Source organism: Drosophila miranda, chromosome XR (assembly GCF_003369915.1).
Source record: "Drosophila miranda strain MSH22 chromosome XR, D.miranda_PacBio2.1, whole genome shotgun sequence".
Taxonomy (NCBI): Eukaryota; Metazoa; Arthropoda; class Insecta; order Diptera; family Drosophilidae; genus Drosophila; species Drosophila miranda.
In genome coordinates this window covers 33324237-33341493 of record NC_046674.1, presented here as the reverse complement: position 1 = coordinate 33341493, position 17257 = coordinate 33324237, and the positions used below count along the sequence as shown (strand labels likewise).

The 17257-nt window shown below is 43.3% G+C and overlaps 2 protein-coding genes across 2 annotated transcripts; one reads left to right on the top strand and one right to left on the bottom strand.

Moving 5' to 3' along the window:
* Positions 1 to 2938: 2938 nt before the first annotated feature.
* LOC117186388 lies at positions 2939 to 8701 on the bottom strand. The gene is made up of 2 exons (XM_033387123.1): positions 8424 to 8701; positions 2939 to 3358 (listed from the first exon to the last, which is right to left on the bottom strand). The coding sequence occupies exons 1-2, from the start codon at positions 8484 to 8486 to the stop codon at positions 2954 to 2956; spliced, it is 468 nt and encodes a 155-aa protein (XP_033243014.1). The 5' UTR covers positions 8487 to 8701; the 3' UTR covers positions 2939 to 2953.
* A 3153-nt stretch (positions 8702 to 11854) lies between these two features.
* Positions 11855 to 16543, top strand: LOC117186088 (rhophilin-2-A-like). The gene is made up of 4 exons (XM_033386188.1): positions 11855 to 11868; positions 15583 to 15961; positions 16029 to 16181; positions 16246 to 16543. Exons 1-4 carry the CDS (start codon positions 11855 to 11857, stop codon positions 16447 to 16449), a joined length of 750 nt encoding a protein of 249 aa, XP_033242079.1. The 3' UTR covers positions 16450 to 16543.
* Positions 16544 to 17257: the final 714 nt, after the last annotated feature.

The following is a 17257-nucleotide window of genomic DNA, read 5'->3' as shown; positions in this document are numbered from 1 at the left end:
CCACAAGTCGAATTTTTAATCCAGTCCTACTAATTTAATATAGGCTAGCCTAATTCGTATATTCCGTCTTTATGATTTAGTACTAACAAAAAGCCTTGTCTGATTTTAAACAATGCTTATCTATCTGAGTAGAATCGAGCAGAGTTGGATGTACACGACATCGATAATACCGGTGGTACGGAATTCTCGTTATGTTTTAACTTTCAAAAATTTAAAAATGTTTCATGATTTAGTACTAACAAAAAGCCTTGTCTGATTTTAAACAATGCTTATCTATCTGAGTAGAATCGAGCAGAGTTGGATGTACACGACATCGATAATACCGGTGGTACGGAATTCTCGTTATGTTTTAACTTTCAAAATTTAAAAATGTTCAGTGTATTTTTATACTGAAACATTCGAATTAATCAGCCAGGCTTCGTTTTTCACATTCACAGAAGTTTTGCGATTTACTTTTGAATACACAGAAATTGGCGCTCCCGTTTTTCGGTGACGAAATGAAAAGTAAACGGCATTTTATACAACGAAACGAACCTTAATTGCAAAAAGAAAAAAATAAATGACTTATTGATGCATTAACATAAACTTGACACCTGTATCAGGGTAATTTAACTTTTGCTTTCTTTATAAATAATTTTATATTAACGCAAACTCAAATTAGGCTCGGAAAAAATTGGACAGGGCAACAATTTTCGTTTAGGTGCAAACAGCAAAAATATGTGAAAACTGGAGAACCTTAAAACGAAAACGAAACGTTATGGCTGAAAACGTAATCCGCAAAAGTAAATGAAAAACGGAGCCTGCGTGATTCTTCACATTTTTGATTCAGAATTTTTATACCCGATACTCAAATTGAATATAGGGCTATATTAGATATGTGGGAAAGTGGATGTGTGTAAGAGCTATCCAGACTCCTGTGATATCGCACTGTTACAAGTTTATTTCAAAATTCGCGCCGCTACCGTCCGCCACTACAAAGGACGAAAATCTATGGCATCCATAATTTTGATGATAGGAAAACAAAAAACGGCGAACTAGAATGACTATATCTACCTGTTTGACGAATCTGGATTAATTTGCAGGGCGAAAATCTGTGGCATCTACAATTTTGAAGACACGATAGAACTATACGCTGGTGTTGACATGCAATGACTGCATCTTTCGAGAGGCGATGCAATTACTGCACCGTCAAGTGGCACGTGTGACATCGCCAGACAGTAGAATAATAGCGCCTTCAAAAAAACTCGAGTCATTGCGTAGATCTTTCAATGTTCGGTTAATTGCTTCAAATGCACGTTTATGCGCCATTGTGCATTCGTCCCAGATGATGATTTTCGATGCTGACAAAACTGTGGCCATTGCGGAGTTTTTTACAATATTATATATAGGTTCCTCAATATGGTGACAGCAACCGCAATATTGGATATCGCACGAACAGGGGCTAAAACTATTGACATGAGGAATGTCTTACTAGTTCCACCAGGGGCATCCAGGAAATATAAACCACCATTACCATCATCAATTGCCTTCATTAATGTAACATAAACTTCCTGTTGTTGGGGATTCATATATGGACGTTGACATGCCATGACTGCATCTTTCAAGAGGCGATGCAATTACTGCACCGTCAAGTGGCACGTGTGACACCAGCAGAAGGCTGCTACGCGCGAATCCCAGGCAAAACGCAGCTCTCCTCCCGCCCAACCGACCGAGGGGCGCTGACGCAGGACGCGCAAAGTGTTAACCGAACCGAACGCGAACATGCAGGAAAGATAGCTGTGGACTAATATTCGAGGCAAATTAGCACTACACTTACTAAGAACTAAGCATGCATTCAAAATACAAATACAAATACCACTACAATTACTAATTATTAGAAAGGTGTGTAAGGATTAGTAAATTAATAAGAGGAAGGAAGTTAGTGGTGGATATAATATGGTAAAGGGAATTATAATCCGAGCAGAAGACCCTAAACGGTTCATGCAAGGAATAATTCGATCTACAAAGTGGAAGAGACAATAGTATTTAGCTTCTAGCGAATCTAATAGGAATCGTGAAGTTTATGCGGCTAAACAGATCAGGGCTATCTACGTTACCCATGATCAAGTTGCGCATAAAAATCACACCAAGCATTTTTCTACGATTAACTAAGAATGGGAGGTTTATTATTTTTTTTTTATTATTATTATTATTTATTATTACTATTAGCAGTCTACTAGAGTAAGATGGCAGAGCAAAGAGTAAAAAGTTGTTCTGTATTGATTCTATATGGTCCTGGTGTACTTTGTACTGAGGGCACCATACATAGGAGGCGTATTTAAAATCGGACAAACTAGCGAGGTATAGAGAGTCTTTGTTATATAGAGGTCGTCAAATTCCTTTGACCACCTCTTTATAAACCCAAGCACGCCCATGGCCTTATTTTATTTACCATGGTCGAAATGTGTTCAGAAAACTTTAGCTTGGCTTCTAATATAACACCAAGATCATCCCCCAGGGTAATTCTCATAAGACAACACCACATAGGGTATAGGGAGCCAACAAGGGGCTAGAACGATGAAATGTCAGAATTATAGAGCATGACCATGTCTACCAGATTGCTCAATCTAGATAAGATCGGATCGGAACAAACATACTGACTGAGTATCGGGTATAACTGTAAAGTCGCGGCCGTAGCTGTGACTCAGAAAGACCCCCCTCGTTTTTTAATGTTTGATTGATATTTTGTCAGTTGTGAGCGTTTAAAGATAGCGAAAAGAATGAGTTTTTGTAACCCATACAATATATTTTATACGTAACCAGGAGGGAGAATGGGGCTTGAGCAGCTGCCTACTCCTCTGGAACATGCTTATAAGTAAATATAAATTTGTATTTAATTTATGTTTCATATTTTTTTAAAGTATATTTTGTTATTAATCATGTGATGTATGTATTTTCGAATTTAACCCTATTTTTACCAAGGTGCAATGCAAACCCGCCTGTCAGCAGGTGCCCGGGTGTTAGGGCCTCGCCGTCGCTTGGATCTTGGCTGATGGCTCCCAGCGGCCTCGAGTTCATTATGGCCTCGATGCCGACGAGGACTGTGGCGAGCTCTTCGGCGGTTAGGAGCGCGCTGCCTACCGCCCGTAGGAGTAGGCTCTTGGCAGTTTTTACACCTGCCTCCCATAGCCCTCCCATGTGAGGAGCTCGCGGCGGTATGAACGCAAATTCGCATCCGTTCTTTGACGCGAAGTCGCGAATTGCGTCTCCTTGCTCCTTGAGCCTGATCCGCAGAGCGCTGAGATGGCGGCTCGCTCCGACGAAGTTCGTCCCGTTGTCGCAATGAACGACTTGGGGATATCCTCGGCGCCCGACGAACCTTTGAAAAGCCAACAAAAAACAATCAGTGGTTAGATCGGAAACTATTTCTAGGTGAACCGCCTTGGACGCAAAACAAACAAAAAGCGCAATGTATGACTTGTATGGGGGCCTTCCGCGAATTTTCAATGTCGTGTCCACTGGTCCACAAAAATCAACGCCGCAAATTGAAAATGGGCGGAGAGCACGGAGTCGATCTGCGGGTAAATTCCCCATGAGTTGCGTCAGCAATCGAGGCTTGCATTTAAAACAGCGCATACACGATCGAACTGTCTGACGGCAGACCTCCTGAGCTTTCACTATCCACACGCTCTGTCGAAGGATGCTCACAAGTGCTCGTGGGCCGACATGAAAATTCGAATGGTGCAGATGACGAATATAGCTTCGCACGAATTGCGAGCGCTTAGTCAAAAGCAGAGGAAACTTGACATCGTATGATATAGGAGCTTTGGCTAGTCGCCCCCCCACTCGCAACAACGAAAAGTTGCACCAAGTCCCTGTGTCTTCATGGATGAATGGGTTCAACCGCTGAAGACTAGGACCAATTGTAGATCCTTTCCTAACCTTTTCAATTTCTCCTTGATACTCGTGATGCTGGATGATTTCGACAATTTTATAAAAAGCTTCATTGTATTCGGTCGGTGAGATAGTTTTTTCGAAATTTAGGCTTGGGTCTTTACATTTTCTTATAAAGCGGAACACATACACGAACACTCTAAGCAGTTTGAGGTGTGACGAGAATCCCTCGATGAAATCTAACAGCTCCGAACTTCGCACAGCCGCGGTAAACCCGACCGCAGTCTTCCTCTTTTCCAGCTGAAGATCATCGGAGTGTTCGAAATGAGCGTTCTTGGGCCAGTTTTCTTCTTCCTCTTTCAGAAATGATGGTCCTTCGAACCAAATTGACTGAACGATTTCGTCGACGTCACAACCTCTTGAGACAATATCTGCTGGGTTCTGTTTCGTGGGTACATGCCGCCACGTAGCATCATCTGACCACTCTTGAATCTCAGCCACTCTATTTGAAACGAAAGTCGACAACGACGATGGATGAGACCGGATCCAATGGAGAGTTACCTCTGAATCCGACCAATAAACGACTCGTTCAATGGGCACGTTTAATAGGGGCTTGATTCTGTGACAGAGATCTGCGAGAAGGTGAGCGGCACATAACTCAAGCCTTGGGAGCGTTTTGGTCTTGAGCGGCGCTACTTTGGATTTCGAAGTCAACAATGATATTTTTAAACCTTCTGCAGTTCTGCTACGTATATAGACGCACGCTCCATACGCTCTCATGGAGGCGTCAGCAAAGGCATGTATTTGAACCGGTGACATCGGATCGGAATACACAAACCGAGATATGGATATGTCTTCCAATTGAGATAGTGTATTTTTCAACTTATTCCACGCTGTTTCCAAATGCAGCGGGATCGACTCATCCCAATCTAGTTTGTTAAGCCAAAGCTCCTGCAATAGGATCTTGCCTTTTATAACGATAGGACTTAATAAACCAAGGGGGCCAAACAACTTTGATGTCACCGATAGTATGTTCCGTTTTGTCGCTCGGAGACCCATAACTGAATTGTCAATTTTGAACTTAAAGGCATCGTCAGTAGGTAACCATGAGATTCCTAACGCCTTTGTCGACTCTGAATCCGAGATTGTTATGGGTTTGGCTGTGCTCTCAGATGCGGTGGTCTCGGGTGAGTTTGAAAACCACTTAGTCAACTCAAACCGTGCGGTCTGAAGAACCTGAGACACTTCGGACTTAATTGCCCTTAGCTCCTCTACGCATGCAGCACCAGTCAACAAGTCATCGACGTAAAAGTCGGACCCAATAGGTTTAGCAGCTCTAGGGAATGAGAGCTTCGCAGACTCACTCAACCTTTTCAAACACCGGATAGCTAAGAATGGGGCTGGTCCAGTCCCATAGGTTACAGTGTTGGGCTTGTATAATCTCAAGGATTCAGAAGGGTCTCTTCTCCACACTATGAGCTGAAGCTGCCGATCCGCTTCGTTCACCATCACTTGGCGATACATCTTTTTAACATCAGCAGTCAGGGCAAACCTGTGCAGACGGAAACGGAGCAGTGTCGAGTATAATTCCTCTTGAATGGTAGGTCCCACCATCAGAATGTCATTTAAGGCCACCTGTGAGGACGTCTTGGACGAAGCATCGAACACGACTCGGAGCTTGGTAGACGTACTTTGTGGCCTCAGAACACACTGATGAGGGATTACGTAGTGTGGAGTAGAAGGAATCGTATTGTCAGTAGGAGACATATGACCTAAGGAGAGGTACTCTTCCATGAATTCCAAGTACATTTTCTTCAACTCAGGGTCACGATGCAATCGTCTTTCAAGCGACAAAAACCGCCGTTTCGCAACCTCAAAGGAGTTGCTTAAACAATTTGGATCTGATTTAAACGGGAGCCTTACTTCGAACCGACCTGATGATAGTACCTGAGTCGTCTTACGATAGTGTTCTTCACATAGCTTGTGCTCAGGTGTGGCAATTTTCTTGGTAGATGGCATTTCTTCCAGTGACCAAAACTTTTTCAAGGTCCTATCGATGGATACTAGCAACTCTTCACTGCAACTCAAACTGTTTGTAATTAGAGGAGCAGAACTCCTGGAAACATATTTTCCCGACACAACCCAACCAAGAAGGGTTTTCTGAAGAGTTGGAAAGTCAGGACCTTGTTTAATTTGACCAACAGCTAATAATTCAAAAAACGATTCTGCTCCAATTAACATATCTATTCTTTGTGGCTTGTAGAAATAAGGGTCTGCCAGTGGTAGGTTCTCTGGGATTCGCCAGTCAGTCACATTCACTGACTGGTCAGGGTGATAACCTGAAATTGATTTCAGGATCCAAAAATCAAAGGAGAACTCACTACCATTTATTCGCGACTTCACCACTGTGTGTATTTTATCCTTTACTTGAGAATTAGATTCACCAATTCCAAGCAAGTTAATACAGGACTCCTCTCTACTGATCTGTAAGCGATTAGCGAGGTCCTCGGTAATGAAATTTGTTTTTGATCCATAGTCGAGCAGAGCTCTGGCCAGAATGTGTTCACCGCTCTTAGTTCGGACGCTTACAATCGACGTAGCCAGAATTACCCTGTCCAACGCTGTCGCATGCAGAACATGTGACGTGGAAGGTTGATTCTGATTTGATGGAGGAGAAGGACTCTCTTGGGGTGGTGGCAACGCGAGACTATTAGCCGACACTGTGTATCGATGCAATAATGTATGATGTGAGCGGCTGCACACTCGACATTTATTGGCTTTGCATTTTACAACAGCGTGGCCTTTTCGCAGACAATTAATGCATAAGGATGCCGACTTGGCAAACTCAAACCTTTGCATCACCGAGAGACGCGAAAATGGAGGGCAATTTGACACTACATGGTCTCCTGAATTGCAGTAGCTACAAGTTTACTGAGTTCTAACGTTGGTGGAAGTGGAAGAACAAGCAAATGAACTGCGATTATGTTGCTTGCTTGGCATGACTTTGTCTTGTCTTGGCTTGGTCGATTCCTCAGCAGACAGATGCTGGTATCGACGATTTAAGACTTTCTCAAAATCGGACCAAAGCGGCAACTTCTCATAAGTTAACGATCCGTAAATCGACGAAACAGTATCGATTAGAGTTCTTAGAGATGATGCAGATTGATGCGACATTCTCGTCAGATTGAACAATGTGGAAATATTATTCGTGAAAATCAAATAATCGTTGTCATATACTCGTTTTAGGCCAGCCATGGCCTTTTCATAATTTGCCTCGGTGACTTGGAACGCCTTTATTGTTCCTAATGCTTCATCAGAGAGGCACGAAATCAAATGATTAAATTTTTCGATCACCGGTATGCTGTTGTCGCTATGGACTAGTCTCTCAAAAAGGCTAATGAAATTTTTGAATTCCGAGTGTTTACCACTAAATTTGGGTAATGCCAATTTCGGAAGTCTAGCATGAGTTGGGGCTGAAGAAGACACTGGCTTCGTCTCGCTTGCTGCATCAAAGGCGGTGATAAGCGACATTATCTTTCCTTTGGTGACAATTATCAGCTCTTCCAACTCGGCTGCATATGCATCATCACCTGTTATGTCCTCGATTTGCTCCTGCAAATGGTTAGCCTTTTCAATTGAAGCATTCAAACAATCTAATCTACATTGTAATTCCGGTAATTGCAAAGGAATCGACCCTTGATCTAATCGATCCTCTAAGCGGCGAATGCTTTTTACTCGACTTTTGAGCTTAATCTTTAAGTCTTCAAGAGTGGATTTCCTTTTTTCTGCCATAATGTTTGTGTATGAAGATTTTACGCAACAAAGCAGTATTATTTCTATTTATTTATTTAATATATTTTTTTTTTTTTTATGTTTGAACGAGAACGATAATCGAAAACGAATTTCAATTGAATGTCGAGGCACGAGGTATCAAGGGAAAGATCAAGTGACGGCCGAAAACAATATACCCGTTAGATACAGGGTAGCGCGTCACTTGGCAAGTAACAGCCGAAAACAATATACCCGTTAGATACAGGGTAGCGCGTCACTTGGCGCACCGTTAAGCTCAAGAGCGGCAACGAAAATTCTCCCAACAAATACAACGCAAGCAGCAGTGGAGAAGCGAAAACGAAATAATGCACCGGTGCTGCTGCTTGTATGTATGTGTGGATATTTTCTATACGCCGTGGCTTGGGTGAACGAACGAACAAACTTTCTGAGGTTCTAACGACGAGAAAGGTAGAACAAAATAAAAATGGGTGGGGGGGGCGACAGTGATTGCGGTAAACGAAAGATGTATGTATGTACATATAACTGTTGCGTCCAAATAGCGGTTCACATATGTCTGTATGTGTCGATATGTATGTATTTATGTGTTTTTTGTTGTATTTATGCAATTACTAATAAAATGCATGCAATCAAGCTCTACTATATGTATATCCTACGTCTGTGCCTAGAATTGAAGGCGATGTGCAATGTTTTCAGCACAAGACACCTCAAAGAGAGATCTGAATGTCTTTTGCTCAGCCTTCAATTTTCTGCACAAATACCTCTGATTCCTCTTTTGGATCTTTGAATCCAACTGCTACTTTCCTGTCTTTATCGCAGGGCATCCCTCGGCGGTAGCAGAATTTGCACAAAAATTATTGTTGGCGCGACCGACGCGATGATATTTTACAAATTGATTGCCGATTGCACACACACACGACGCGGGCAACGAATATGTTTGCATATGTATACTGCAATTTCTTGTGTCACTGTCACTTATTGTTGTTGCCTATAATTCACTTTACAGTCCACCCGGGGGCGCCATGAAAAATTAGAAGAGTTTTTCTAATCAATTACCGAAAACTTTGGGTGGCTGTAATTTAAATTATTTATTTGGCGGGGCGAAAAACTTGATACGCTCGATCTAATTCAAGGTTGGCGAACAACTATATTTTCTTCACAATTCAAATCTCTTACTCTAGCTAACCTACGGTGGCAAAGCGGGGCGAATTCGCCAAGAGCGAGAGAGCGAGCTTTTATTGCGCTCCCGCTTTGCCCTAGCCTAACTTACACTAGACTTCATAATTCAGATCAATAACTAATAATTGTGGCCATGGATGGAAGGTCACGCAACACACACTGTAACATATATACAGACATTTACATGCAGCCGTTATCTCCCGTCTTTCTTTCTTTCTTTCGCCTTCTCTATCGCTCTCTCAATTTTTCGCGCTCTTGCTTGCATTAGGGCACGAGTGATTTGGCCGCATGCCTTTATTTAAGTCTTGGTCTACTATCCCTTCTTGCACCTCGTCTATTGTCTTAGAATAGATCTTCAATCCGACACAGTCTTGAACCGACCCCCCGCGTCTTTAACCGACACCATCTTGAATCGATCTAATCCTCTATCGCTAATGACTCTATCGCTTTCAAATGCGCAGACCTTTCGCTATTGTTCGATATGCTATAAACCATCGCAATAAACCATGTATATTAAACCAAAGAATCGTCGCCTTTGAAATAAATTTATCGCAACATACGCTGCTGAAGAAGATCGGTAGCTCAACAATGCTTTTATTCCGAGCTACACTCATTAAACCATCCACAGTTCGCAAAACGCCTACACTTTTTAACTTCTAGAAATACAAATTGGCTCAAATACAAGAAATATATAAGTACCCATATTGAGGGCTGCGCAAATACGTACTGTAAAGATGACATAGAAAGCACAGTTGAATCATTAGTGGCTGTAAAGTCACTGGCGGCAAAACACTACACTCCAATAACAACAGAGATAAAATGAGAGAAGACTTCGGCGAAAATGACAAGCACATAGATCACATGCCTCGAAGGAGCTGTTAAAAATAGCCAACCATCTACTCTACACTCCCACTGTGGAAATCTAAAGCAGGCAATATAAAATAATCTTGAAGCCACCACTCCTATCATATTCCAAGCAAAAAAAGTTACAAGAGTAATTAATAGACCTCGGTTTTTTGCATATGTTCATCAGATTGTTAACAACATTTTTATTTACACCTTTGATCATTCAAATATAACGAATTTGAATGCATATCGAAAATATGCAAAACATATGCAAAATATATGCAAACAAAATATGCCAAAAATATGCAAAATACAAATATGCAGCATATGCAAAAAATATGCAAAATATATCCACACGAATTTCATCGAAAAATTGAAGCTATACTACTTTCCCTTGTCCAACGCTTTACGATATATTGCTGTGTTGTTCTTATCGCAAGCCCGACTTAAAACAAGAGCAAAGCTTTATTTTTCTTATCGCAAGCCCGACTTAAAATCAGAGCAAAGCTTTTTTGTTCTTTTCGAAAGGCGGACTTGAAACCAGAGCAAAGCTTTATGACAACACCAAAAATGTGCAGCTTCTTTATATGAAGTCTCTCTGTAACATATTGTTACTGTAATTTCTTATCAGTTTTATCTCTGGCGTTAGTTAAAGCTATTGATTTGCGCGTTTGCTTCACTTTTCTACAGTCCTTGAGGTGAAGTGGAGTGAAATGCCGAAAATCAACAGGTATAAAATAAATTTTTTAGGAACATGGTTTAACAGCCTTTCCGAAAAGTGTTTTAAAATTGTTGGAAACGATATAATTTGTGCTACTTGTGACAAAAGGGTGAATTTTCAATATTCAGTCTCTTGCGTACGTTCTAACGCTTTTAATGTTTTATATTCCTTGCGAAAAAAAGATTTCAATTGCAGCAGCATATTGCTACTGCACTTCATAGAAGGTCCAAAGCATCCAACGAAAATGCGCCTACTTCCAGCAAACGATGAATTTAAAATAGATCTATGTACAGTGTTGATTGCGGCAAATATACCATGGAATGTGCTTAGCAATGCTACATTTAATAATTTCCTGAAAAAATACACCGGGAAACAAATTCCTGATGAGAGTTCTCTCAGAAGGAACTACTTGGATAAGTCCTACCAACAATCTATCCAAAAAATTCGCGAAAATATAAAAGACGAAAGCGTTTCGATATCAGTGGACGAAACTACGGATAAATAAGGGCGATATGTCGCGAATTCGATTGTAGGAACATTAAGCGAAAAGGAATCTTCATCCTCATTTTTATTGTCCTGTAAACAGTTGGAAGAAGTAAATAATGCAACTGTTTCTCGATTTGTGAACGACAGCATTCGTATATTGTGGCCTTACGGGAATGAGTTAAAAGTTTTTTTACTCATAACGGATGTTGCGGCACATATGATAAAAGCTGGTAAAAATGTTAAAGTTTTGTATCCGAATCTCATACATATAACTTGTTTAGCACACGGATTAAATTTAATAGCTGAAAAAGTAAGAACATCGTTTCATCGCTAACTCGTTCATATCCTGTGTGACAAAAATGTTCATAAAATCTCCGCTCAGAGTACAACGCTACAAACAAATACTCAATACCACCAAAACCGATCATAACCAGATGCGGTACATGGTTGAAGGCGGCATCATTTTATGCAGATAACATGGAGGGAATAAAAGAGGTACTATGTTTGTCAACAAAAAACATTTTAGTTTGGTAAATAAAAAGATTCAAAATTTGCATTTTAGGTTCTTGAAACACTGAACCCAGAAGATGCTGAATCCTTTAAGCTGGCGAAGTATTTAGTTTAATAGCAGAAAATAGTTAATAAAATTTCAATACCTATTCTACCTTCTAAATCGCTTTTAAATTATTTTTTTATTTGATTAGCATGGGAAACTGTTGCATATTTTGCATAATGCATATGCATTTTGCATATGTTTTGCATAATTTGCATATACTTTTCTTATTTTTTGCATAATTTGCATATACTTTGCATATTTTGGCATATATTATGCATATGCATTTCATGCAAATATGCAAACAAAAATGAAAATATGCAGATCGTTTTCAAATTTACTTTTCATGAAACGAACTTTAGTGTCATCAGAATTTTTCTATCTTAATCCTTTAAAAATATGCAAATATGCAAATTCCGAGGTCTAGTAATTAAGGACCAAATTTCAAAAAAAGCGCTGGGCCACGGAACATCTCCCCTAAAACGATCATAGATTTGCCGAGCTGTGAAGTATATTTTCTTACCATAATATTCAACAGCATGATGAAATGGGTCTATTATCCTCAACAATGGAAGAAAATGTCCACAAAATAATCCATAAACAAGGCAAGGACAAGTCCCAGCCATCATCATATAAACCTATTAGTCGCCGGCCGTGCCTATGAAATATATTTGAAAAGCTGCATCAGATCGAAGAACGCCTGCACAACAACAGTGTAATCACAATGCAATCACGGCAGACGCCACTGGATGTTCAGAGAACCAAAAACCCAACAACAACGACGCAGCAGCGGCAAAAGAGAGACGAGGAAAACACCGAGAACCGAAACCCAACGGCACCGACGCAGCAACGGCAGAGGAGAAGCGCTGAAAACGATAAGCCGACAGCATCGACGCAGCGGCGGCCGAAGAGAAACGCCGAGAACAGTAAGCCAACAGCATCAACGCAGCAGCGGTCGAAGAGAGACGAGGAAAACACCGAAAACCAAAACCCAGAAAGCAACGACGCGCCAGAAGCAGAAAAGAGAGACGAAAGCCACCGGCGCAGCACAGACGCCGAAAGAGAGCGGAAACAACGGCGCCAGCCCTCTGCCGCAGCGAGAATGACGACGCTGGCCGCCCACGCTGACGCTGGATCGGCAGAGCCAGCAGAACGCCGGTACTGAGCTGGGAAAACGTGGAGATAGAAAAGAAGTCGATCAGTGAGTGGCGGATTGAATAGAGGTGTTCGCGGAAGAAAAATTATTAAGACTGCTGAAAAGTATCAGAGCGTAACGATCTGTACTGACGCCGTGCCTACTGAGGAGAGGAAGCTGCCGGAAACTATAAGCGTGGGGGATTCAGGGTAAGCGAGTCTCTAGTCGTGTATACGGGCTGCTGAGCGGTGCGATAGGTAGGGCAATGAGAGAATAAAGTGAAAAATAATGGATATAACGAAAACATAGCCTGGCCACAAACAATCTATACACTCGGAAAACTGGGTGTCCGGAGTTTCGCCTTCTCTGTACATCCTGACGCCTCTGGCCCGAGTCTCCTCTTGCCCCACCCACGTGGTGATCCGTATTCGTTACAGATGTCCGTCGGTACCCCGCATGACTCTCTCCAGTAGTTCGTAGCCCGGCAGGATCCCGAGGCCGCTGTCCGGTGATTGCCTAGGCGCTCTCGGTGACCCCTGTCGGCGCTCCCGCATGATCCACTCCCGTAGTTTTTAGCCAAGCAGGATCCCGGGGCCGCTGTTCGCCGATTGCCTAGGCGTTCTCGGCGACACCTACTGGAGCCCCCTCCGCATGATTCCCTCCAGTAGTTTGTGGCCCAGCAGGATCCCGAGGTCGCTGTCCGGTGATTGCCTAGGCACTCTCGGTGATACTTGTCGGTATCTCTGCATAGCAAAGACTTTCGTAGTAATTCTTAGTCCGTCAGGGTCCCGAGGCCGCTGTCCGGCGATGGCCTAGGCGTTCTCGGTGACACCTGTTGGTGCCCCCCCCGTATTATCCCAGTAGTTCCACAGGGTCCTGAAGGTGCTGTCCGGCGATTGCCTAAGCCCTCTCGGCGATACCTACCCCGCATAGTAAAGACTTTCGTAGTAATTCTTAGTCCGGCAGGGTCTCGAGAGCGCTATCCGGCGATAGCCTAGGCACTCTCGGTGATACTTGTCGGTATCTCCGCATAGCCAAGACCTTCGTAGTAATTCTTAGTCCGTCAGGGTCCCGAGAGCGCTATCCGGCGATAGCCTAGGCACTCTCGGTGATACTTGTCGGTATCTCCGCATAGCAAAGACTTTCGTAGTAATTCTTAGTCCGCCAGGGTCCCGAGGCCGCTGTCCGGCGATGGCCTAGGCGTTCTCGGTGACACCTGTTGGTGCCCCCAACCCGTATTATCCCAGTAGTTCCATAGGGTCCTGAAAGTGCTGTCCGGCGATTGACTAAGCCCTCTCGGCGATACCTACCCCGCATAGTAAAGACTTTCGTAGTAATTCTTAGTCCGGCAGGGTCTCGAGAGCGCTATCCGCCGATAGCCTAGGCACTCTCGGTGATACTTGTCGGTATCTCCGCATAGCAAAGACTTTCGTAGTAATTCTTAGTCCGCCAGGGTCCCGAGGCCGCTGTCCGGCGATGGCCTAGGCGTTCTCGGTGACACCTGTTGGTGCCCCCCCCCCGTATTATCCCAGTAGTTCCATAGGGTCCTGAAAGTGCTGTCCGGCGATTGACTAAGCCCTCTCGGCGATACCTACCCCGCATAGTAAAGACTTTCGTAGTAATTCTTAGTCCGGCAGGGTCTCGAGAGCGCTATCCGCCGATAGCCTAGGCACTCTCGGTGATACTTGTCGGTATCTCCGCATAGCAAAGACCTTCGTAGTAATTCTTAGTCCGTCAGGGTCCCGAGAGCGCTATCCGGCGATAGCCTAGGCACTCTCGGTGAAACTTGTCGGTATCTCTGCATAGCAAAGACCTTCGTAGTAATTCTTAGTCCGGCAGGGTCCCGAGAGCGCTATCCGGCGATGGCCTAGGCACTCTCGGTGATACTTGTCGGTATCTCCGCATAGCAAAGACCTTCGTAGTAATTCTTAGTTCGGCAGGGCCCCGAGAGCGCTATCCGGCGATAGCCTAGGCACTCTCGGTGATACTTGTCGGTATCTTCGCATAGCAAAGACCTTTGTAGTAATTCTTAGTTCGGCAGGGTCCCGAGAGCGCTATCCGGCGATAGCCTAGGCACTCTCGGTGATACTTGTCGGTATCTCCGCATAGCAAAGACTTTCGTAGTAATTCTTAGTCCGCCAGGGTCCCGAGGCCGCTGTCCGGCGATGGCCTAGGCGTTCTCGGTGACACCTGTTGGTGCCCCCCCCCCGTATTATCCCAGTAGTTCCATAGGGTCCTGAAAGTGCTGTCCGGCGATTGACTAAGCCCTCTCGGCGATACCTACCCCGCATAGTAAAGACTTTCGTAGTAATTCTTAGTCCGGCAGGGTCTCGAGAGCGCTATCCGCCGATAGCCTAGGCACTCTCGGTGATACTTGTCGGTATCTCCGCATAGCAAAGACCTTCGTAGTAATTCTTAGTCCGTCAGGGTCCCGAGAGCGCTATCCGGCGATAGCCTAGGCACTCTCGGTGAAACTTGTCGGTATCTCTGCATAGCAAAGACCTTCGTAGTAATTCTTAGTCCGGCAGGGTCCCGAGAGCGCTATCCGGCGATGGCCTAGGCACTCTCGGTGATACTTGTCGGTATCTTCGCATAGCAAAGACCTTCGTAGTAATTCTTAGTTCGGCAGGGTCCCGAGAGCGCTATCCGGCGATAGCCTAGGCACTCTCGGTGATACTTGTCGGTATCTCCGCATAGCAAAGACCTTCGTAGTAATTCTTAGTCCGGCAGGGTCCCGAGAGCGCTATCCGGCGATGGCCTAGGCACTCTCGGTGAAACTTGTCGGTATCTCCGCATAGCAAAGACCTTCGTAGTAATTCTTAGTTCGGCAGGGCCCCGAGAGCGCTATCCGGCGATAGCCTAGGCACTCTCGGTGATACTTGTCGGTATCTTCGCATAGCAAAGACCTTCGTAGTAATTCTTAGTTCGGCAGGGTCCCGAGAGCGCTATCCGGCGATAGCCTAGGCACTCTCGGTGATACTTGTCGGTATCTCCGCATAGCAAAGACCTTCAAATAAGAGAGTGTCGCTTTATTGCCATTCAATTTGTATCTACTTGTTTAACCTCCTCGAAGTTTACATTGACCTTAACTGGACCCGATTTCACGTCGTACAAAGTGGAAGATCCTTTTAAACGCCTTGGGCCGATTGCAATATTCTCTGCCCGTCGTCACTGGACTGCGCCACGCTGTGTTCGACTACAAAAAGGATCCGCAATATGTCATGACTTTAGTGCCTGCCCCTGTGACACTGTCACTACGCGTGTGGCTCATGAAAAGGACTGCCGCCAATATAAAGAAGAGATAGAGAACTTTGGGTTTCAAGTCAGCGGCGATTCGCCGGTCATTATAGCTCACGTGGAGATCAATTCGCTGGCTGACGTAAGTAGATAGCGGTTACTAAATTGCTGTTCCATAAGAATGTATTTAATGATGAATGTTTTCGCAGCTTGGCGGCATCAAGGAGGGAGATTTCGTTGTCGAAATCGAGGGCATGGATGTCAAGTGGTTTTCACACCAACAGGTTGTACATCTCATACAATCATGTGGTTCCGTCCTTGAGCTGAAAGTCATAACTCCAATGGATCGCAATTATTTGAAGGTGTGTTCAAAGACGCTACATATTTTCATTCCGATCTAATAATAATAGACTCGGTTACCCACAGCCCTTGTCCTCGAAGGGTTCTATATCAACGTTGTCAGCGGCTAGCTCATCAGGTTTTTCATCGGACTCTTCAAGTCCCACAAACACTACAACAAAGCCCGAACCTCTCATGAAGACCTCAACAAAGGGACGTTTTGTTGGTAGCGTTTCGTCCGGCTTCTGGAATCCATTCCGACGGACGCCGAGCATAGCCAAAATGTTCTGAGGTTTAGAAGGGATTAATTTAATTAGGTGTATTCTCACTTCCGAAGCAGTTGCCATTATAAAATAGAACGAATGATGAGATATAATTTGGAAAAGAAGGTTGAGACTTAGCTCTAAATAATCCGTTAGCATCTGTATATATTTGGATTGGAGTTGGATGTACACGACATCGATAATACCGGTGGTACGGAATTCTCGTTATGTTTTAACTTTCAAAATTTAAAAATGTTTCATGATTTAGTACTAACAAAAAGCATTGTCTGATTTTAAACAATGCTTATCTATCTGAGTAGAATCGAGCAGAGTTGGATGTACACGACATCGATAATACCGGTGGTGCGGAATTCTCGTTATGTTTTAACTTTCAAAATTTAAAAATGTTTCATGATTTAGTACTAACAAAAAGCATTGTCTGATTTTAAACAATGCTTATCTATCTGAGTAGAATCGAGCAGAGTTGGATGTACACGACATCGATAATACCGGTGGTACGGAATTCTCGTTATGTTTTAACTTTCAAAATTTAAAAATGTTCAGTGTATTTTTATACTGAAATATTCGAATTAATCAGCCAGGCTTCGTTTTTCACATTCACAAAAGTTTTCCGATTTACTTTCGAATACACAGAAATTGGCGCTCCCGTTTTTCGGTGACGAAATGAAAAGTAAACGGCATTTTATACAACGAAACGAACCTTAATTGCAAAAAGAAAAAAATAAATGACTTATTGATGCATTAACATAAACTTGACACCTGTATCAGGGTAATTTAACTTTTGCTTTCTTTATAAATAATTTTATATTAACGCA